A 22,914-nucleotide genomic window follows, 5' to 3' on the forward strand; every position below is an offset into this window, starting at 1 on the left:
ATGAATTGAAGCATGCTCAAAACATCAGCCTTCAGCACTCTCGAAGGAATTGTTTATTTTCAAAGTAACACTTTTATTACAAATTCATAGCACAAACCAACACACCAAAGCTATTACAGTCATAATGTCCTATTAACTAGAAAAACCTGATGGTAGTCAGTGAACTCAAGTACTGGTAAATTGTTCATAGTTCTAAGTCACTGACTTATTTAAAGTCTGGATATAATTAACACTGGGAAATGAATGGGAGATGCAGGTTTTAAAATTGAAAACATATATAAACAACCTGAATGTAGGTCAGTGTTGTGCACTGTTTTAAAAAAAATATGTTAGAAGATTTATTGTAAAAATCTAGCTTTTTCTTTGTAAATAGAAAGCAAAGGGCAAATGTCAATAGTTTAAATGGAAGATAAATAATGTTCCAACTTCAAATTATGGTGAACTTAGCCTTTAGAAAAACTTGATAATGAAATAAAATAAGCTGGACCAAGATTCTATAGAGTTGGAAAGACTATTTTATCTGCTTAGTGTGAGGTACAAATGTCAGTAGTCTATAGCGTTCTGATGGACAAATTTATCATATAAGATGTAGTAAACCTCCCACCCCACATCACTGTTTGGCAGTTTAACATTCAGTTTTACCATTCGTTAATGTGTTTTCTTCAGAGTTATAGTCATAGCATACAAAATATGTACAGTTTGATATATTATACAGTACTCCTTATTTAGTAAAATAATAACAAAAATGCATTTGTCCTTTGATGGTATAGGCAGCTGGTTAAACCCCTCATATCCCAAAGAATTTCAGTGGGAGTCTCAAGGGCATTCTTATATCTTAAATATCTCATAAATCACTCCACTTGTTCGGGCTCAGCGTCCATGCAGGTTTCCCAGGGATTGCGGGGCATTTGAGGCATGGAGAGGATGAGGAGGGCTATCCCAGTGAGGAAGAGGAGGACAAAGCCAGAGCATGCGCAGGCGAAGGACCAGCCATAGTGGTACTCCATCCAAATGGTCTCCTCACTCTCGATCATGCGTTTGACCGACTGTCTCATCACCTCCAGGGAGATGAACGCACACAGACCTGAGAGAAAAACAATACACCGAGGTGAGCAAAATCGCATTTGTTAAGGTGCATTGTGTAACTTTTTAGGCAGATGGTCTCCATGGAGATAACATTGTTTTGCCATAATATCTCCATCACTATTCCACAGTTTGATATTTTACATATCTGTCTCCACAGTCAAGCAGGTGACACCCCCAGGTCAGATCAGAGCGAGGTAACCTCACTCCAAATAATACTGTATGTTTTAAACAGTTTTTGAGTAAGAAAAACAACTGTACTTCTATAAATGCATAGATGATTTTAATGTCATGCAGTGGAATTTTCCTGCCAAAACATGCCAAAATAACATGGTCAACAATCCCTCTTGAAAATTGAGCCATTAAGTCTTAAGAAACTAAGCTGTATAGATAGATAAATAAATAAATAAATAAATAAAATCTCCATGGAGATATGGTGCACTTTCAACCTGCAAATGTTATGGTCATCATAGTAAGATAATGAACCCACTGCAATTTCACTTAAATGCAATTTACATAACAATTTGATTTATTAATCTGCCATTTTGGGGAGCCTTAAATTATTACAATTATGAAACCCAAAGTCAGATTCAATGCATATAAAAATTTGGACCACTATTTTTTTTTTCTTCTGAATGTTTTAGGGGATGGTGTGCTGTGGACTTTCATCAGCAACTAGTGTACCATCAGAAATTTTTTGAAAACCACTGCTCTTTCACATAACCTTGTTGTGTCTTTGGGCAAAACACTTCACTCACATTGCCTCTCTAGTATGTACACAAGTAAATGAGTGTAGTGCTACATGAGTTTAGTAAGTTCATTGCTGTAGTGTGTTTACATGTCTCATGCTCTGTCATGATGAATAAACAATATTAGACAGCCCATATGTAGTTTAAATATTAGAATTTATGTGCAGTTTTATTGTTTTCTTTTTGGAATTTACTTACGAAAGCAAAAACATATGGAAATAAATTACTGAAACATACATTTTGTCTTTCTTCCCCATTGTCACGTTGATATAAATTGTACATTCTGTACATACCTGCAAATGCATAAAACATGCCAGCAGGTTTAAGGAGGTAGTCCCGCTTTTTCTGACCCGTGCATGAGCATATCAAAGCCAGGGAGCCCAGGATCATGAAGGCCAGACTGAAGATGGAAATGGCTGCAGCCGAGATGTTATACTCTGGAAAAAAAAAAAAAAGCAGTAATTCATATTTTAAAAATACACTGAAAAAGGTGTGCCAGTCTAGACCAAAGCACTGTTATAAATATAATAGTTATGCTGTAGGACCATATTAAACTTTGACGGTTACTGTCTCTGTCTACACTGGAAAGTGCAACCTATTATTAAAACCCCTATTATTAAAACAGTATCATTTAGACCATGACTGGAAACATGACTTTCAAAGCAGGTGCAGATAAAGTTCATACTTTGAAAGCCTGTAGTGGCTGTAGTTGATTTTCATGGCATGTAAAAGTATTGCAGCTGAATGGAGAGAGGCATTTGATGTGCCGCCTGTGATGTGCCCCGGGGGGAGAGCTGTCCTCGGAGGGACCAGGGGAGGTGGGCTACAGAGATACTGCTATGTATAGAGCACCAGTTTGAGCTGAAGTTTTTATGAAACAGTCTAGTGCTTCAATAACATAGACATACCATAAGTAAACCATAGAGCATACGTAACATCACAATTCTTTTGTAATTATATTAAAGGTCTAGGTTTTCTGGAAATGGGTTCACCGCTTGCTTGTCTCCATAAAACTGCTATTCCTTTGCCTGCAATATTTTGTTTTTATAAACTTAAAAATACTTCGAAAAACTGAAAACTGTTTTAATATGGGGTTAGCGCTCGACATACTGTATCAGATCTGTAACTTCTTCTTTTTGCCATAGTGTGGAACAATATCGACAAAGCAAATGGAGACAGAAAATACCAGAATATTATAATGCACATTTTTTTGTAATATTGACTCCCTGATTGCTCATTGGCATCTTCTGATCTGTTCATTCAATAATGACTTTTACATTTTTAGAAATTCTGAGTGCTGATGGATCTTTTAATAGTTTTTTTTTTTAATATATATATGCACTTGATTATTCCTCTGCTCCCTGTGGCAGCCACCAGAGTGTGGTAAATATAGAAAGACATGCCCATAGTGATAAACATACAGCGTGTTTATTCAACCTCATGCGCCATTATGGTACAGCCAAACAGTGCATGGCTGAATTATAGTGCTGGAAGCCTCAGCTCTAACCAACTGCCAGTGCACCTCCTGAAGGCTGGCCATTTACTCTATTACTCTGAGAAATAGGGAGGGGGGCAGGGGGAGGAGCCCATTGAACCCTGGTATTAGGAGGAGATGCTGGAGGTGTGATCTGCAGTGACACTCCTCCACATGTCTGTGTCTCTAATACAACATGCAGAGACTGAACAGGGTCATACAGTGGGACATGGAAGCACTGGGGGCTGGGGGTTTAGTGCACAGAAAACATTTAATGCTGTACTATAGTGCGTGCTTTAAATAATGAAGAGAATGGTGGGGAATGGTGAACTTTGACCAAAGAAAAATGTGTTTATTTATTTGAGACAGGGACAGCGCACAATTTTTGCATTTTACCTTAACAGGAGAGATGCATTGTACATCAGGTTGTAGCATCAGTGCTAATTTCCACCTGTAGTCCCTGGACAGATTCATTGATTGATTGTATTTAACTGACCTTGACTATCAACTGTTCTGGAGACCTATGTAGCATGTTTTGGGTTGATGGGGGAAACCCATCCAGACATGGGGAGAAAAATGCAAACTCCACACAGAAAGGCCCAGGTGACCCGGGGATCAAACCCAGAACCTTCTTGCTGTGAGGCATGAGTGTTAGCCACTCAGCCACCGTGCCGAACACAGACAATAGCATTAGTAGGTGTATGTGTACTGTATTTAATATAAAATGCTTTTTTTTAATGAATATTTTTCCATGATTGGTTGGCCACAATTAATGAATTAAAGAAAGTTATTTTCCTAATTCTTAGGGAATTCTAAGTAAGTAAGTAAGTAAGTAAGTAAGTTTCTTATGTGTTACTTTGAGACTCTTTACTGATGGCTAAACAAAAAACATGATTTCTTCAATTCAGTACATACCTTTTTGTGTTTTGTATTCAAATATCTCTGCATCCTGTCCTGGGGTGAAGTGTCCAAAGTATGTGCAATTCTCCTCTGGAAAAGACACAAAATTGATTTGTTACTTTTTTTTTTTTTTTTTTACAAACACAGTTTACGAGGGATCCATTAGTATAGATTATGATTAAACAGAAACATGAGCACAGTGAATTTGAGCCTTGATATAAAAAGACAAATCTGTGGGACTGAGAGCTGACACTTGATATACTCTGGATAATGTTTATGTCTGGTTCTGGTTGTGCTGTGTCACTGCCAAAGTCAGAATATGGCAGCTGCAGACCTCACAGTCACTTTAAATATAAAAGAAAGTGTCAAAAGGCCTGAGGAGATGTGAAATGCCACTGCAGCTTTTTGTGCTCAGAGATTTTGACAGTAAATACTTTCTCACAGACACAAGAGTGACATAATCTTCAACATAATCATAAACAAATTTTTGTACCTAACTGACTGACTGACCCAAATGAAGACAAACTAAAGCATTTACAAGTAATCATTTTCATTATTAAAATGAACTTTGACACCTTTTTCAGTGTGGTGTCTGCAGGAATGAGTGATGTTTGATGGGGGTCTTCTGGTCTTGTTTGTCTCAGAGTATCAGTGGCTAAAGAAGCTTGTTTTTTGTTTTTTTTTGTGTGGCTAAAGTAGCTTGTCACTTCTGGAATGAATGAATAACTTACTTAATATTGATACTGGTTTATTTGGAAAAACACCATATAAAACTAACATTATTTTATCATTAATGATATTCAGAAACATCTCTTTATTTGCTGCTATGTGCAGAGACAGATTGTAACTATACTTATGTAAGGTGTTGTAGAGTGTGTTTGACAAGACTCAATTAGTTTCACTTTGTTGCTTCAACCTTTGTTTAACATCTGACCACAAAGCCTTCTTCAGATGCCTGTAAAGTTGTTGCTAACATGAAGAATGTGACACCGCACGCTATGTTCATCTAAAGACTGGTGTGTGTCATTGATCTGGAGCTCCTGTTTCCCACACACTCTGTATGCTGTGTGTCCACAGACTCACACAGGGACTGGGGGCTTTCATGTGGAAATGTGGGATTCTGCACATTATCATGTCTCACCACCGTTGTGTTAGAGCTCAATGACCCACGCTGTATGTGCTCCTACATGTGTCTACTATGTTTAATGGGACCTTTGAAATAGGCTTAAAGACATGTCTAGTGACTTATGTTACTGCCATTTGGCTTATAGAACAGGTAATGTGAAGAACTTCCAAACCAAAATCTTTGTTGTTGTTTTTTTCTTTTAGTTTAATAGTTTTACTAGCCTTACACTGTATTAGATTTATAGCAAATTTCCAGATGCTTGGTCTCCATACTTCTATATAGGCAGTAGGCGAGTGACAGAAGTCCAGCTGCCAGTCTGTGCCTATGGCCTCTCAGACTACCACCAATAACTCACACGCATGCATTCATACATACACAAAGCAAGAGAAGTGTTTTACCAAGGGACACAATGGCATGCACTGGTTGGAGTAGGATTCAAACCATGAAAGGCTATAACCACTGAGCCAATGGCATTGCATATTTTTCCAAAACTGTACACTGCCTGCACCCACATGCAGTATAGGCCTATTTGTAAGATTAGAAAATATTGGCTAATCAGCCAGTCCGTTGTACATTCAGAAGAGTCTGGAACTGGACCAGAGAGCGTGAAAAACCTCTGCCCAAACTTGAGACGGTCCAACCACAGCTGCTAATTTGTAGCTCATGTCTCTCAAATGCGAAAGACATCTCCTCTTGAAAATTCTTGTAACATTTAGAACAAAATATAGGCTGTCCTTTTACCTGAAATAATTAGTATTTCGGTTCTTTTGTCTGCTGATGGCCAGATAATAGAAAATGGGGTCTCGTATTTAAAGTGCACTATGTAACTTTTCTGGTGGAGGGTCTGTTATTTGCTTGTCTCATAAAGATTTCTTTTCCCATAGAAATAAAACAAACATCTGACTGGAAAGAATAAAGTTCTAGACCCACCACCTAAAACAGAGAGCCCCATAAAAAGAAATAGTATAATTTATTAAGTAATGGGCTCTTCTGGGAAAATATCTCAAATTGTTTTGCCTTTATGGTAAAAATGAGACTACTATCACCCGCAAACGAGAAAGTGCAATGTTAGCATGCTAGTTGTTGTTATCATTCCTGGTACCTCTGCTAACTTTAACATGAACTAGTTCTGTTTTCACGTTTTGAAAACAGCACAAATCAGGTACAGTGCCTCAAAGGGCTAATTAAAGTATAGCATAGACAGTAACATTGTGCACATTGTGTGTGACCATGGTGACCAGGCCTCTCATATACAACACATGTAAAAAGATCACACAAGGACAGTGGATTAACACCTGCTCTGCTTCTTGTCTATGCTCACTGTCTCCTGTCAGCCTGAGTTTGGTGATTGTGCGTTAAATTAATCTGGGGGTCAAAATAATGACTGTCACGGCACATTCAGATGATTTGACAGGTGAAGATGTGTTTATGAACTCCTCCATAGTCTATTTTATCTGCAAATTTTATGGCCAGGATTACACTGAAATAACTTGAAAGCTGTAGTATAACTTTTAGCTTAACACCAGTTGTGGTTGTGACAGTTGTGACCCCGGATGTTAAAGTTCACTCTACAGCTTGTGCCCTATAAAAATATCATTGGTATTTCCTCTGTATAATCCTATAGCTCACTGCCCTTTCCTAATTTGGTATGGTGCACATAGGCTTTTTGCTGTATTTTGTCCCTTGAAATACAAGTGTGAAGTAATTGGAGGAGGGGTCCATGTTGTCTGGTGAAGGTTGTGAGCCAGTGAGCAACTCGGGGGAACAGTTTGTGTGAACAGAGAGACCCACAAATATGTCTGACGTCTGCACACGGTCCTGTCACTCAAAACTACTTCGGACTTCAACATATGACTGTAAGGCAGCTGAGTATTTACACCACTTGTATTTATATCTAAAGCAACTGCTTTCAGCTGGCTTGTAATAAAACTATAAGTTTCTCTTTTTAGTATGCTATATTGTGACACTGTCTTAGCAGGATTAAAATGGCCACAAATCTGTTAATCTTACTTTCAAGACTATTTGTGTGTATTTCATTACAGACTGCCACAGAGTTTGATCATCATTGCCAGCATTGCTATGCATTATTTCACAATGTGTCCTGATACCATCTCACAGTGTCATATTTTCCACAGGGTCCAGAGCGTGTTTGGGATCTGCTTTATATTGAAATCTGACACACACACAGCTTGGCGGGCCTATGGTTTGAATAAACACTCCAAATAAAGGAATTGTCCAGAGACAAAGATGAGCCAGTGGATCTTCAGTCCAAGTGTCTGATACCTTTTACAACATTTGCTATAGCAGGACTTGTGAAAGCTCTTTTTAAACCCTCAGTGATGAACATGGTCCGATCATAATAACCATTAGGGCCAGGAGAAAGGAGGGCCAAGGAAAGTGACATGATTAGAACATATCTCTCACTACAGTTGGCGGCTTGCCCCACATGCCCCTGTGGGCCAGGGCAAATTCTGCATACTCGGCACATGTCTGCCGCGCCCACACAAATGAGTCAGGAACTCAGCTGCTCTGGGAACAGTCACTGACAGGATTCCCCAAAGGCTAACAGCATCTAAAGAGCCACGCCCCCTTCAGACAAGAGGGAGGACCTACTCTGTATCTGATCACTGGTAAACTTTAACCTCAGTTTTATAAGTCTTGTTCTCTTTCACAGTGGTGTTTGATAGTTGACACACATCACATGATCTGGTCAGGCTCTGTGCAAAGTTCATGTCTCTCATGTGTGTGAGTGTGCAGTACTTTGTCACAGTGTTTATTCTTCCTGTGGGCGCTCACATGACGCATGCATGTCAGCTTTGCCATGCTTCTACATGTTGTCTCAAGTCTTTTATAGTTTGTATGTTTGTTATTTTGCCTGCTGCTCAGTAGACCTGTGTATTGCAAAGTACCCCACGATATGATACATATCCCGATACTTGTACCTTGTTACGATATGCGTACCACCACAATACACATCTCTGTATTGATCCATGTATTGCCAAGAACCTCACAATGATATTTTGCTATATTGATATTTTGAGTAAAGCCCCACTGCTCAAAACTTTTATTGGGTTGAACATGTTGTGCTTTATAAATAAAGTTGGATTTGACTGGAGTGTGGTATGAGTGTGAGGATCAGGTAAACATCATCTAATAACCATTTGACCAGTGAACCTGACAACACTCCTTATAGGTGCACTTCTCACATTTGCTTTTCTCACAGAATGTAGCCACCATTGTACACATTAAGTATTAAAACTGAATCTAATGTTTACATTAATACTGAGGAGTTAGTATTTGTATATCCAACTGACGACTAATACAGAGACCTATAACGCAGTGACTTCACATGAGCAAATCAGTTCAAAGCCATGTTCATAGTGTGTTTATTGAGCAGTGGGAGTTGGAATTTCTAAAACTATTTAGATCTTCTAGATCTTTAAAGAGAGAATCCTTGCATAGAAACATTTTCATTGGAGTCACACATTCTCGGTCTGATTGTGTTTGGCTTAGTGGTTTGACCCTGTCACCCCAAAGAAGACAATGATAACCAGGCCACAAAATTAACATTTCTGGCACACATACATGTTTGAACAATAATGGAAATATGTGTAGCAACATAAACATCCTCACAGTAACTAATGTACTCATTACACACATTTTTCTATATACTATAAAATGTGCGCGCGTGTGTGTGTGTGTGTGTATATATATATATATATATATATATATATATATATATATATATATATATATATATATAGTACATAGAGAGAGAGAGAGAGAGAGAGAGAGAGAGAGAGAGAGAGAGAGAGAGAGAGAGAGAGCTCAGGCTGAGAGAGAGAGGGGGATTCTTTCAGCCTGGATAGCAAATCTACAGTGTTTTATGAAAAAACGACTCAAGTTCAAATCTAAAAGTCTAGCTTAAAGCAGTACACAGTAGTTTCAACAGTGGTAGAGTGTGATAGAATCTTACCCCCAGGCAGGCTGATTGGTCCACAGGCCTTTCCCTGCTGGAAGATCTCGTGGCTGATGTACACATGCTTCTTACAGAGCCTCCACAGACCGAAGTGGGCTGCCTCACACGTCGTGTTGGCCACCTCCACCCTGGGGCTGAGCACAGCCCAGTAGTCCGTCACCACTGCCGTGAACATGCATGCCATGCCCACCATCAGGATGAAGATGGCAATCCTGATCTTAGTGCGCTTGTGCATGGCTTTGAGTCCTTAATTCACTGTTCTGTGAGAAATAAAATATGGATTTTCTCGTGGATGTGTTCGCAGCGTCTGGAGCAGGATTGCCAAAAAGAGTCTTCTCTGTGGTGAGTCTTCTGTGTCTATGGTACAGGGGAAAGAGGCCACTCTGCTGTGTCCTACTTTTAAGTCCCCACTCACAGACTGCAGCTTTAGAAGTACAGCTGTTGACTTAGATCAGGAAAGTTGATGACCAAACCAACTGTCATGGTGGGAAATGGGCGTGGAGCTCTTCTGTGCTGTTAGGTGATTCTAAAAGGGTTGCTATAAAAGTGAGCCTGAGTCAAGCTGCCAGGCTCTGATCCGGTTACATTGGGCGGGAGTCTGTAATGTGCCATAAGTGCACTCACATAAACAGTCCCCCCATGCTTCACACAATATGTCACTTCAGAAATAATTCTGGCCCAAGTATGCTTCCGTAGTGATTGTGGTTTGGTAACACAGGCCAGTGATCTTAGTAAGATTAGACATGTGCAAGTGGAGTGGCCTCAGCTTACAGATGACAATGTCATGTTATTACTAAAGTAAATTTATTATCTAAAGACAGCAACCAGCAAAAGTGAAGGCCTAGTCCATTTTTATTTCTTTACTAAAGACTGATTTCACAAACACATAACCAGAGATTAGAATTTAAAACTCAAAAATACACTTTAATAATACACTTTTATACCATAAAAAATTCAGGCTTTTCAAATTTGGCTTATCAGAGATGCTCATAAGACATACATGTGTGTTATCACCCTGTCAATCTGAATATTGAAATAACTAATGCAATGAGATAGTTTTCCCTTTTTTGTAGCTTTAGTCGCAGAGTTTAGCATTCACATGCTAAACTCTGTTGTAACACTTTAGTATCTGGCCATTTTTAAAATTGCTATTATAAAACTTAATTTATTCACTTAGAATTTACTTAAAATACAGGTAATGTGAAAACTAATAACAATTCAATAGTTAATGGTGAAATATTTAAAGCATAGTGATCCAAGATCCAATATAAAACACAGACTTACTTTCATAAATTTGTATTGTAAATTGCAATAAATGAAAACCACCCTTCAAAACGTGCTTACAATGATCCCTGAAAAGGTGGCTTCATGCCTGTGGTACGTCCCCACCATAAGAACAGTGTGGAGCATGTCTGTTTATCTGTTCAAATCCTTGGCCCACTTCAGCGTTTTCAGAAGCCCTTTGACCCACTTCCCCTTTGTGTGAGCTCAGGACAAGACAAAGTCAAAAAGTGCTCAGTGAAACTTGAGGAACTATTTGGCAGTGCTATAAGCATGGTTAAGTACTTCAGAGATAAGTGTACGATTAAATATACAAGTATGCCGCAGACACTTGAGAACATGATATTCCAAAATAACTCTCTATATTTCTCTGTCTATTGAATAAAAGTTTCACTGTGTAACTTTTCTGGTGGAAGGTTTTCACTTGCTTGTCTCTGTGGAGATATTATTGCTTTCCCTGAAATGTCCCACAGTACAGCATTAAATGTATCTAAGTAGCATTTATTTAGTTATAGGTGCTTATGTATCTCAAAATACCTACATTCTTACAAAGATCAGGCTCACCTCTCCACAGATTTGACCTGTAACCTGGCCTAGTAGTGTCCATGGCTTGTTCTCCTGGTTATAGAGATGTTTAATGTCATACTTTGGAACATTCCCAGAAAAGCAATAATAACATCTTCAAGAAGACAAGCAGGTGGCACACCCTCCACCAGAAAAGTTCAGAAAAGTTACATGACTCTACAGGATGGAATTGAAAGATTGCAGAGGGGTGTTGTTCATAACATTTTAGGATGAGGTGCTCCTGATACATACATCTCAATTCAAGATAAATGTTTCAAACACAAGGAGGAAAGGGACAAAGTATGCCCCCTCTTCTTTGGGACTTAACAGTTTGGCAACCCTTCACCACATCAGGGGTAGGTTCCATCATTTAGAGTTCCTGGTCCTGGGATTTGTCCTGATTATGACTTTTCCTGACTTGATTTTTACAGTGTTCAAATGAGGACTACAAACTATGATGAAGGAGCCTTTTTACACAGCAGATTGTTCTGAGGTGCCCATAGCGAACCACAGAGAGATGAACGCAGTTTCTGTGACAAAAATTATCCAGATAGTGGATATTCATTACATGTGTCCAGACCAGATTTGGCCAAAAGTAACAGCATCCGCATAATGACCTCTCCAAGACAGTAAAATCTGGCCTGTTGACTTGGGCTGGTTTGACCTTTGATCTTTCCTATAGCCATGCGGCAGATTTAAATGTAACTACACTCACAGAAGACAGATAGTGTCGGCAAAACTTGAACCACTACAGCATTGATTGCAATCACAAAGAACACAGTGGTGCATTGATTGGTCCTTATCATGACTAAGGCTCTGCTGCACCAATATTGCTCTAATGTCACGCCTAACTGAGCCGTTGGCCACTTATGTAAACACAAATGACTGTTTTGAATCACTGGTGGCAATTTTGATTCATAACAGCATATACATCAATATAATGGAATCCTCTCTGAAAATCATTTGAATGTATAAAATGTTTAGTCAATAGTGTGGACACGGATGATATCATTGCAATAATCTGTTGTGCTTGCCTAATTCCAAGTTCTGCTGGCCAAAAGTTTTCACAGATTTTGTTTTTCAGTCTGGTATACATATGCAACATACTGAGCAGCAGCTGCTACTCCATATTTTCTCACTACACGACTTAAAGAGTGTCATTAGTGGCAAATCCTCCCGACAGAAGACTGTTATTCTTGAAGACTGTGTGAGAACAATAGCAATACACTATAGGCTTTGACAGGGCAATCCTTAAGTAAATGTGACCAGTTTTCAAATTTGACAGTTTACTACAGCAGAGAGTATTAGAGTATTGTAATTATTGGTTTGGTAATTGTTAATGAACATACATGAGCTCTCACAAACACATTCTCATTCCTACATCACTGAAAAGTCTTGCCCAAGGGCACGTAGTATGCACTGCTGCCCCGCTACGCCATTTGGTATTCCCAGCAGTCTCCCATTCAGTACAAACCAGGCTCAACTCTGCTTAGCTCACAAGATCAGACCAGATCGGGCATTTACAAGTTTGGTATTAGACTAATTACAAATACAGCTTTAGTTTGTGTATCAAAAAATCAACTGAGCAATAAAGTCACATTTATAAAATAAATAAATATATAAATAAATACTACTACTACACTGCTACTGCTGCTGCTGCTGCTGCTGCTGCTGCTACTACTACTACTACTACTACTACTACTACTACTACTAATAATAATAATAATAATAATAATTAATATAATAATAATAATAATGTATGTCCCTGATCTCAGGTCAGATCACAAACATCAGCTGTAGACATGTATATTCAAAATGACTACAGCAACACAATTTGACACAGTGGAAAGAGATGATCAAATACACAGTTTAGTTTACTCTGATCTTTACATTTCATAAAAAAAGTAAGTATCACAATATTTGTTTCTAATCAGGATAGTGAAATGTAAAATAAATGCTCTTAAATCTCTGAGCTTTGTTCATACATCCTTTGCCTTTGTTATACTGGTGTTGTCACCTTTCTTAGTAGAGTCCGACCGATATATCAGTTGGCCGATATTATCAGCCGATGTGGGCTTCTGAAGATATATCGGCTATCGGCCGATATGCTTGCTGATATGGGCCGATATTTCGTGTGGGCATGTTATACCTCGTTATAAAGATTAGACTCTCTACATTATGTTAACTTAATTCAATTTACAGACAGATCAATGTCCTAATATGTGGCTCCGCATCAGAGTCATTTGTGTGTGTCTGTGTCCATACTGTCCCTGAACACACCCCCAAAGTCATGTCACTTCACTCACGTGCTCTTGTTTACACCGGCAGCTGTGCGCAACACTGAGATTATATTCTTTTTACGGACAACCGGTTTGAGTCTGGATTAAAAGGACATTTATTAGTGCAGACTTGTGATGTGAGGAGGAGCCTGTGTGGGCGGTGAGTGTTGGAAATACATCGACTTTGAAGCTAGTTTTTGGTTAGCAATTAGCTGCTGTAGCTCCCGCACATAAACAGGCTGTTTTCTATTGGCCTATTGTAAAGTGACTATATTGGCCGTATATTTGTTACTGGACCTGTATTGATATGTAAATCAGCTGTGAATAGACGTGTGAATGATCCACATCTATGCATATGATTAATTACCGCAGCGTACACGTATTTATGGCTACAGGCTAATAGCGGTAGTTTCTTTACTAGCTAGTAGTGATGGGTCCTTCGCAAACGAAACGGCTCTTAGATCCGGCTCTTTGAAGCGAACGACGGGAGCCTGCTGCTTATTGGGAGCCGTGTTTTCTCTTTCTCTCACTTTTTTTTTTCTTCACACCGCATGTAGACCCGTAGTTTGACAGCGGGCAGCGGCTGAAAACGAAGCTATGCGTGTGCATAGGATAAAAAAAAAAAGTGCATATTTGGCTGTAGTTCAGCATAAAATGAATACACCAGGACTAATCTTGGGCTCGAGTGAAGGAGAGAGATAGAGACTGAGTCCCGACACTCAGTCCTGGTTCTGTTTTGGTTTAGTCCTACTACCCGTCACTAGTAGCTAGACTGTGATCTACTGTTTGTAAATATGACATAAAGTGTCAGAATAACAATAAATGTTTCCTAAATAAACCCAATTTAAAATCCATTAGAGCCAAACCTAAGTTTTTTAAACAATTCAAGATTTACAGTGAATTTTTACATCACTAAATATATCGGCGATTATATCGGCTATCGGCAGCTCCAACTCCCATTTTATCGGTTTCATATCGGCCACAACATAATCCATATCGGTCTGGCTCTATTTCCTTGTGATACAAGTTTTGTATCATAAGTACTAGTTATGGAAGGGCATCTGGTGTAAAACCTTGCATTCACAAAGGTCCCACATGGGACCCCCCCCCCCAAAAAAAAAATTAAAGGCCCAAAACTATTGTTATATATTCTTTAAAAGCCCGAATGTCTACTTGTCATTCTATTTCTACCTTCTTGCTGTCAGAGAAGAGATTGGGTTAACACCAACACTTGCTTAGAGGGGTTGAGGATATTTTAAATTAAATAAATGGATATTCCCCTGGTTAGTTAGTTAGTCTGTTGAGATAAACTACTCAAATAATGTGTTTGTGGGCAAAAATAAACAATATTAAGCTAGCAGTAGCTGTTGTAAATATTACCATGTTGCTTTAATTCAAATGCAATGCTATTGCATTGTTTCTTCAATAATTAATTATATTAGAAAAAAGGGTAATTAGGTGTACCATTATCATAACATATTATCATATCATCATCAGTATGTTACAGTGTTTAGACAGCAGACATTTTTACTTCTCCCTCTCTCTCTCTTTTTTTTTGAAAATGGCAAACTTTTTCAGATTTCTTCCCAAAGCAACCAAAGCAGAGCCACAATAAGACCTTGTTACATTATTTATCCTGTGCTGTGAGTTTTAGTTGCTAACAAGCCCGTCTGCTGCCTCAGCGGCCACATGGAGAGGTGACCTCGCTATTTCCCTCTCAATTACCGGGCCAGACATTTCACTGGAGCACAACAGGCCAGGGACACGCGGCTTTATTAGGGATGAAAATATCAGCATGATCCCAGGCAATCACATTCAAATGGTTCAACTTTATACAGCATTGGGTAAAACTTTTGGGCCTTCGTTAACAATGCTTCCTAAACTTTAGAGTATTTTATTTTATGTGGGTCAGCATACTATACCTCTCACTTTGTCAGTTTGTATTTTTTTTACAATGTTGCCCCACAACTATCAATCCATTCTATGGCAAATGTTCTTTGAACCTTCATACTTACAGCAGCTGGCTGTTCATTTGTGTCATGTTCATAAAACAGTTGTAATTAGCATGGGAAAAGCTCTGTCGATCCTTTGCCATGGCCGCCCCCACCCTCTCAAACTCTCTCCCCTTTCACTTCAGAAACTCAGACTCACTAAACACCTTCAAAAAACTGCTCAAAACACACATTTTCCTCAGAGCCTACAGCCCCCACATATGACTGCTCCCCATTACTGTTTGTCCTGTCCTTGTTTTAGTGCTACTTTATTGTGAAGCATTTTTATGTTACTATGAAAAGTGCTATATAAAACCAATGTATTATTATTTATTATTATTATTTGCCAGGGAGCTTAAGTTAGATTCTGGCTAATGGCTACAATATAATATTGTATATCAATAACCAGCAAATGTCTGCATTCTTCCAACAAAAACATGGTCCAAAAATGTGGATTGCCTCATTGCATATTTTTGTTCAGTTTGGGTTTTCTGTCTCATTCATCTCTCCAACCACTGGTGATTTACAAACATTAATATAGCAGCATCACTAAAAATACTTGCCAAGACACCTACTGAAAATTCTAGTCTTCCTTTTTTACTGAATTGCCCAGAGTGACAGCTGTAGCTGGAAGAGGGCCCATGACCCTGGGCTTCTGAAGCTATGTTGTGTTTAAATGCCTGGGGCAACTCAGTGACAAACCCACCACCAAATTAAACCAATTTTCCGCAGCTAAACATATTCATGTGGAAACCACACTGTGAGCTGCCACAGGGTCCAGTCAAGCATGCTGCTCCAGAATGAGTAATGTCCACGAGACCTCACGAACTTCACGTCCATCACAGTCTCCAAATGTTTAACTACTAAATCCCCTTTGACTATAAGACATTTTTCTCTTCAGTTAATGGTGACTTTTAACATGTAATGAGCCTAGAGGGGTGCTGCGGTCACACACTACTCCAGACTGGTGGCCTCAGTGGCATTAAAGGATGGATCAAATAGAGACTACAAACTTCCACAAATTTACATCAACAAAGCCAGGGCTCAATCTTTTCTTTTGAGGCTCACACCCTTAATTACAGTAAACATAATTAGTCAATTGCTTACTGAACACTTTCACAAGTGAACATAAAAGGCCATGAGGAATAATAACGGCAGTTTATTAAATGTAGAAAAAAGTAAAGACTAATATTCAGACAGACCATTCTATGGTGCAAATCAAGTCTTGACCAAATAAAATCTAAACCTAGAAAGCCAAAACCTTTCCTCAGAATCTGTCCATAAAATAATCAAAACATCAAAGTAATTTTCATTTGTATAACTTGGTTTTGTTGAACAAAGTTTCACAGAATAGATACTTTGAGTACACGTGAATAAAATAAATACAAAAATTAAACATTGCGGCATTATAAACAACTGTTTTTCAAAATCACAAACCAGTATCAGGCATACCTTTGAACACAAAAGCCAAAAGACACTGAAGAAACTAATGTTAATTAACAGCCACACCACGTTCTCACCTCTGTTTTACACTGACGCTAACAGTCTGGCAAAGCTTAAATAAGCTCCACATGTCTATAAGTGGAGTGATTGGCTTGTACGTCATCCCTGAGCGTACAAAAGACATACTCTCTACATCACGACTGTATTTACAGATAGAATATGTCTCAGTGTGGCAGTGATCAAAGAGAACACTTAATATGCTGTCATACTCACAGTTAGTGCTACAGAAATGGCAGAGGAGAAGGCTTAAAGACGATCAAAGGTTTGCAGGAGGAGTTAGCACCACTTAGAATAAGAAAAAGAGGACAGCACTTTAGAGATCGACAAAAACAAAATCACATATTTGCATCATATAAAATCCCATATACACATTTCCAAAGGTTTTGCTGCTCTGAAGAAAACACTGATACAATATAGTTGTCATGTGATCCATATGTGTAAAAAGTCTAGATTAGTGAGTGCAGAAATTCAGCAAAATTCTACAGTGACTTGTATGAGGGAGGAGGAATTCAGAGTGTGCATTGCAAATAAGAACTATGTCAGACCAACAACCTCGGTGTGTTTGTGTGTGTGTATGTATATATATATATATATATATATATATATATATATATATATATATATATTCCTCTCTCTTTTCTCTCTTAAAGGTTGTATGGAGGATTTTTTTTTGTTTCAAATTGTCAATGATAGCATTATAGAGATGCAGTAGCCTTGTGATTATGATGACCAAAAAAAAGAGAATAAAAATTCATCAACTCTGGACGTGGTGGGGCCAGCTAAACATTTGCCAATAGATAACGACACTGCCTCGTTATCTGTTAGTTGACAGGCTGTCAATCAATCTCCCTACGTTTCTAGCGTAACTGACTTGCCTGCGCGCCGCCGGTACGTGGTTTGCGTACGCCTGTCACGCAGTCCACAGACGCAAGCCGCACAGACGCTGTTTACTCCACCAACGCAACAGTTCTTAGCGGCTTTTTTTGACCTATATCTTCCTCGCAGTTAGCACAAAGTTTGTTGCGATGGCGACAAGAATCCAGGAGCAGTTAGCCGCAAAAGAAAGTCCGTTTTTGAGGTTGCTGAAAGAAGAAGACAAGGGGAAAAGCAGCGAAGCCAAACTAATGACTGATTCTTGAAGATTCATTCCAGCGATGGCGCAACTGAAGCAGACGCAGGGTCTAAAGACTGACGCATTGGTCGCCAAATTACTCCTGGACAGGTCACTTCTGCTTATTATGAAAACTTACTTTATTTCCAAAAGCTAGTCAAACGTTTTTCAGGACACGAAAGCGATATCCTATGTCTGAAAAGAAAGAAAGAGTCCGCTTGCTGCTGCGTGTTGTAGCTAGTTCATTCACACTGAATCTCCGCGCAACCTTCTCTGCACCCCTTTCCTGCTCCTGTCCCCGCTGCCCGATCCGCTCTTCCCCCTGCTCCTCACTTCTCCGGGCACGGAATCTCCGCGCACCGCTCCCCTCTCCTCTCTCCTCTCCCTGCTCCCCGCTCCGCTCTTCTCCCTGCTCCTCACTTCTCGTCTGCGCACGAAATGTCCGCGCACCCGCTCCCCCCGCTCCTCACTTCTCCGCCTTGCCTAACCAACACTGTAGTTAGTTGTTTACAAGTCATGTGCAGCGCACCAGCTGTAAACAAACCTGTTTCTGGCGTAAGGAGGAGGCGGGAGGAGGCGTTTCTACGTAGGGAGCTGTAGGGGAGGGGGGGGTGGTTTCACGCATGCGCAACATTTGAAAAAGGACAAACAGTCGCTGGATTTCTCGTTCCTTGGAAAATCCTCTATACAACCTTTAATATTTGGATTATAGTTGGGAAAATATGTGGCAAAAACATAGTAGGTATTTACAGAATAAGTCCTGTAGTCTTAAAAAGTCCACAAAACATGAAAACAAAGTGGGAGATCACAAAGTATGAAATCACAACACATTATACAAGTAACATTAAAGCATAGTTGACGATTTAAAAATGCAGTAATGAATGGCTTTCATCTGAACCAAAAATCTGTAATCAAGTTAGATAATATTGTTTACACAAAACATACAAGTGGTCCACAGTAATTTTAAAACGACAACAATAGAAAGAGTCTTTTGATTGCCTAAATCCAGTTTTCTCTTTCTTTGTTTAACTCAGTTGTTCAGTTTTTTTTTTTGTTTTTTTTTGTGGAGCTACAAGCAGTGCCCTTCATTCATACTGACCTGGGAAAAGTGAATGTGAATGATTATTTGGGCGGCACTGTGGCAAAAAAGGTCAGGTGGTGCTTTTCTGTGCAGAGTTTGCATGTTCTCCCTGTGTTTGCGTATAGTTTCCCCTACCACTAAAAACGTGTTGGCCTCATAGACTGTATATATATATATATATATATATATATATATATATATATATATATATATATATATATATATATATATATGGACATTTCTAACCTGCTACTACCACTATGTTCCAAACAGGAATTGAGCATGGAGGGCACTCTCGGTTCTATCGACTCTTGCTCCGATACATACATCCGGAATTTCAGATTTCTGGTCATCATGCAGTGCATACTGGGAAGGATCCTCCAAAAAGTGATCATGTCAGTGGGAATTATTCTATTGTCAAAGCCATTCTTTTCAAGTCTTTTGAACCATATGGCTTTTGTTTCTGGTTCTGATATTGTCATATTTTAGTTATGGGATTCTGACATCCTAATTGTGTGGTTGTTGGATGTCCTAACAGTGGAAAAGGGCTCGAGAAACGGGCTTAGTAAGTTTGCGAACCCCATAATTGCAAAAGGGAATCAGATCTGTGTGACTGCAAACCTCTGTTCAAACTGTTTCTCTTCCCAACGGAATTGATAAATAGTGAAATGCGTAGGCAATGGGCAGTATTGATACACAGGAAGGACCAAAAAGGAAACCTTTTGGTTTCCTTTTTGGTCATCCTCATCCTCATCCTGAGTTTGTGGCGAACATTTTGTATGTGGAGCACCATCAAAGCAAAATCCTGATCCCTCGCTCAACCTTGGTTACAAATTTAAAAAGTCACCGCCAAAGCGAAAGGCATCACCTGTTCACCAAAAAACACCTTCCACTGCAAAGCGACCAAGACAAGATGTTGCTGTAAAGCCAGTCGAAACAGAAAGTGCAACCTCAGCCTGCTTGTCTTCTGCACCTCTCGTTTAACAAATGGGATTTTGCTTTGTTGGCGCTCCACATACAAAATCTTCACTGCAAACTTGGGATGATTTCTCAGGCAACCAAAGGTTACCTATTTTCTCCTTCCTGTGTATCAATACTGCCCAATGCCTTCGACCTTTCACTATTTTTCAATTTCACTAAGAAGGGAAACAGTTTGAATGGAGGTTTGCAATCACGCAGATCTGAGTTTGCAAACTTTCAAAGCCCATTTTTTGAGCTGTTTCTTCTGTTAGGACATTCAACAACCACACAATTACAATGTCCGAATCCCATTACTAAAATGACAATATCAGAATCAGAAACAAAAGCGATATGGTTCAAAAGACTTGAAAAGATCGGCTTTGACAATAGACACATCCTACTGGAAAATCAAACATAGCAGTTTGAGGCTTACTTTTTCAGAGGATCCTTCCCAGTATGCATTGCACAATGACTGGAAGTCCGAAATTCAGGATGCATGTAAGCTGAGTTCCATACGAACATTTTAAGACCACAGTGATGAGGCTCACTGCAGGGGTGACAATTTTACAATGTAAAGTCAATACATGCATCCTGAATTTCAAACTTCCGGTCATCGCGCAATGCATACTGGGAATAATCCTCTGAAAAAGTGAGCATCAAACCACCATGTTTGATTCCTCAGTGGGATGTGTCTATTGTCAAAGCTGATCTTTTCAAGTCTTTTGAACCATATCGCTTTTGTTTGACTCTGATATTGTCATATTTTAGTTATGGGATTCGGACATTGTAATTGTGTGGTTGTTGGATGTCCGAACCATGGAAACTGCTTTAAAAATGGGCTTTGAATATTTGCAAAGTCTGTAACTGCAGAAAAGGGAATCAGACTGCAAACCTTTGTCCAAACTGTTTCCCTTCCCAATGAAATTGAAAAATAGTGAAAAGCGAAGGCGATGGGCAGTATTGATACACAGGAATGATGAAAAAGGTAACCTTTGGCTACCTAAAAAAATCATCCCAAGTTTGCAGCGAACATTTTGTATGTGGAGCGCCAACAAAGCAAAATCCCATTTGTTAAACGAGAGGTGCAGAAGACAAGCAGGCTGAGCCTGCACTTTCTTGTTCGACTGGCTTTACAGCAACATCTTGTCTTGGTCGCTTTGCAGTGAAAGATGTTTCTTGGCGAACAGCTGATGCCTTTCGCTTTAGCGGTGACTAGGGTTGTGCTGATCCGATCACGTGATCGGAAATCGGCGCCAATCACGTGACTGCGGACTCGATCCGGACTCAGCCGTTATGGTTCGATCAGGTATCGGATAAATAATATATGCATATAACATACAGGACACACAACACACAAGAGATGATTTTTTTTTTTTTACTGAGACGCGGGATTTACTCAGGGACGTCCAGTTAGCGCGACTGTCTGTCCCAGCGCCTGCTGTACTAGAGGCGCACTTTCGGTGAGACTTTTGGGCCGTGCCGTACTCGGGCGCTGTTACCTGGGGTTCTGTGGCCCGTGTTCACACCTGCACGGCCGATGGCGTCATCACACGACGCTGTTTGTTTGCATGTTGCGCAACGGAGTTGGCACTTTTGGCGGAGAGGGTGGGAAAAGCGGCAGGAAGTGTCTATTGAGCGGTGGGACCGATGGTGCAGTGCGTGCTCTGTGGTGGGTTTGTGGATGTAGTGGCGGTGTGGGGGAGTGGGGGCGGGCGGGGGAGAGAGGCTGTGGGGTTTCTGTCATCTCGTTTTTATTTGATAAGATTTTGTATTATTTGGATTTCATAGACGAGACTAAATGTTTAAAACAGAATGCACAGGCTTCCATATAATATCAAACATACAAACTGTAGATTGTGCAGAGTCTAGTCTCAGGTCTAATCTGATTCTGGTCTGGTTCCTGTTTTGTCCAGTTTATTAAGTTTACTAAGTTACACATTCCAAGACCAGACTGTGAAAAGTCAAGATTTTGAACAATGATGGTGCATGGTTAGAAAAGTTAATAAAAAATTTAAGTTTTGGACATTTGATTTTTCATAAGTTCAGCCCAAATACTATACATTGAAGTCAACACAATCTGATCCCCCCACACATCCTGGATCTTATTCTTTGCTCTTAATTTATTTAATAATTTTATAGACGTATCGGATCAGGACTCAGGTATCGGCAGATACTCAAAATCAAATTATTCGGACTCGGAGGCAAAAAAATGTGATGGGGACATCCCTAGCAGTGACTTTTTAAATTCGTAACTAAGGTTGAGCAAGGGATTGGGATTTTGCTTTGATGGCGCTCCACATACAAAGTCTTCACTGCAAAATCGGGATGATTTCTTAGACAGCCAAAGGTTACCTTTTTCGTCCTTCCTGTGTATCAATACTGCCCATCGCCTTCGCATTTCACTATTTTTCCATTCTTTTGGGAAGGGAAACAGAGGTTTGCAGTCACACAGATCTGATTTCCTTTTGCATTTTTGGAGATTGCAAAGCCCATTGTCCGCTGTTAGGACATCTAACAACCACACAATTACGATGTCCGAATCCCATAACTAAAATATGACAATATCAGAACCAGAAACAAAAGCGATATGGTTCAAAAGACTTGAAAAGATTGGCTTTGACAATAGACACATCCCACTGGGAAATCAAACGTGGCGGTTTGATGCTCACTTTTTTGGAGGATCCTTCCCAGTGCATTGCATGATGACCGTAAGTGCGAAATTCAGGATGCATGTGTAAGGTCCTTTTTCTCTCAGTATGAAAGAAACTTCATGTTTCAGTGGGATTTTCCAGGTTAAATAAATGTCCAGTCAAAAATTATTTTAGTATGTAGT

At 39.5% G+C, this 22,914-nt stretch overlaps 1 protein-coding gene across 1 annotated transcript; it reads right to left on the reverse strand.

Moving 5' to 3' along the window:
- Window positions 1-16: 16 nt before the first annotated feature.
- Window positions 17-9,713, reverse strand: cacng1a (calcium channel, voltage-dependent, gamma subunit 1a). The gene is made up of 4 exons (XM_020931517.2): window positions 9,309-9,713; window positions 4,222-4,296; window positions 2,126-2,269; window positions 17-1,084 (listed from the first exon to the last, which is right to left on the reverse strand). Exons 1-4 carry the CDS (start codon window positions 9,544-9,546, stop codon window positions 852-854), a joined length of 690 nt encoding a protein of 229 aa, XP_020787176.1. The 5' UTR covers window positions 9,547-9,713; the 3' UTR covers window positions 17-851.
- Between the last annotated feature and the right edge of the window lie 13,201 nt (window positions 9,714-22,914).

Source organism: Boleophthalmus pectinirostris, unplaced genomic scaffold (genome assembly GCF_026225935.1).
Source record: "Boleophthalmus pectinirostris isolate CB_2022bp ecotype Guang Dong unplaced genomic scaffold, ASM2622593v1 HiC_scaffold_22, whole genome shotgun sequence".
Lineage (NCBI taxonomy): Eukaryota > Metazoa > Chordata > Actinopteri > Gobiiformes > Gobiidae > Boleophthalmus > Boleophthalmus pectinirostris.

What these genes read in the sequence shown, in the direction of transcription:
- cacng1a (XM_020931517.2), bottom strand. Translation starts at nt 9,546, where the DNA reads ATGCACAAGCGCACTAAGATCAGGATTGCCATCTTCATCCTGATGGTG. An exon ending in TGAATACAAAACACAAAAAG is followed by an intron (nt 2,270 to 4,221) that starts GTATGTACTGAA and finishes TTTTTTTTCCAG; the next exon opens with AGTATAACATCTCGGCTGCA. An exon ending in CATGTTTTATGCATTTGCAG is followed by an intron (nt 1,085 to 2,125) that starts GTATGTACAGAA and finishes TTTTTCTCTCAG; the next exon opens with GTCTGTGTGCGTTCATCTCC.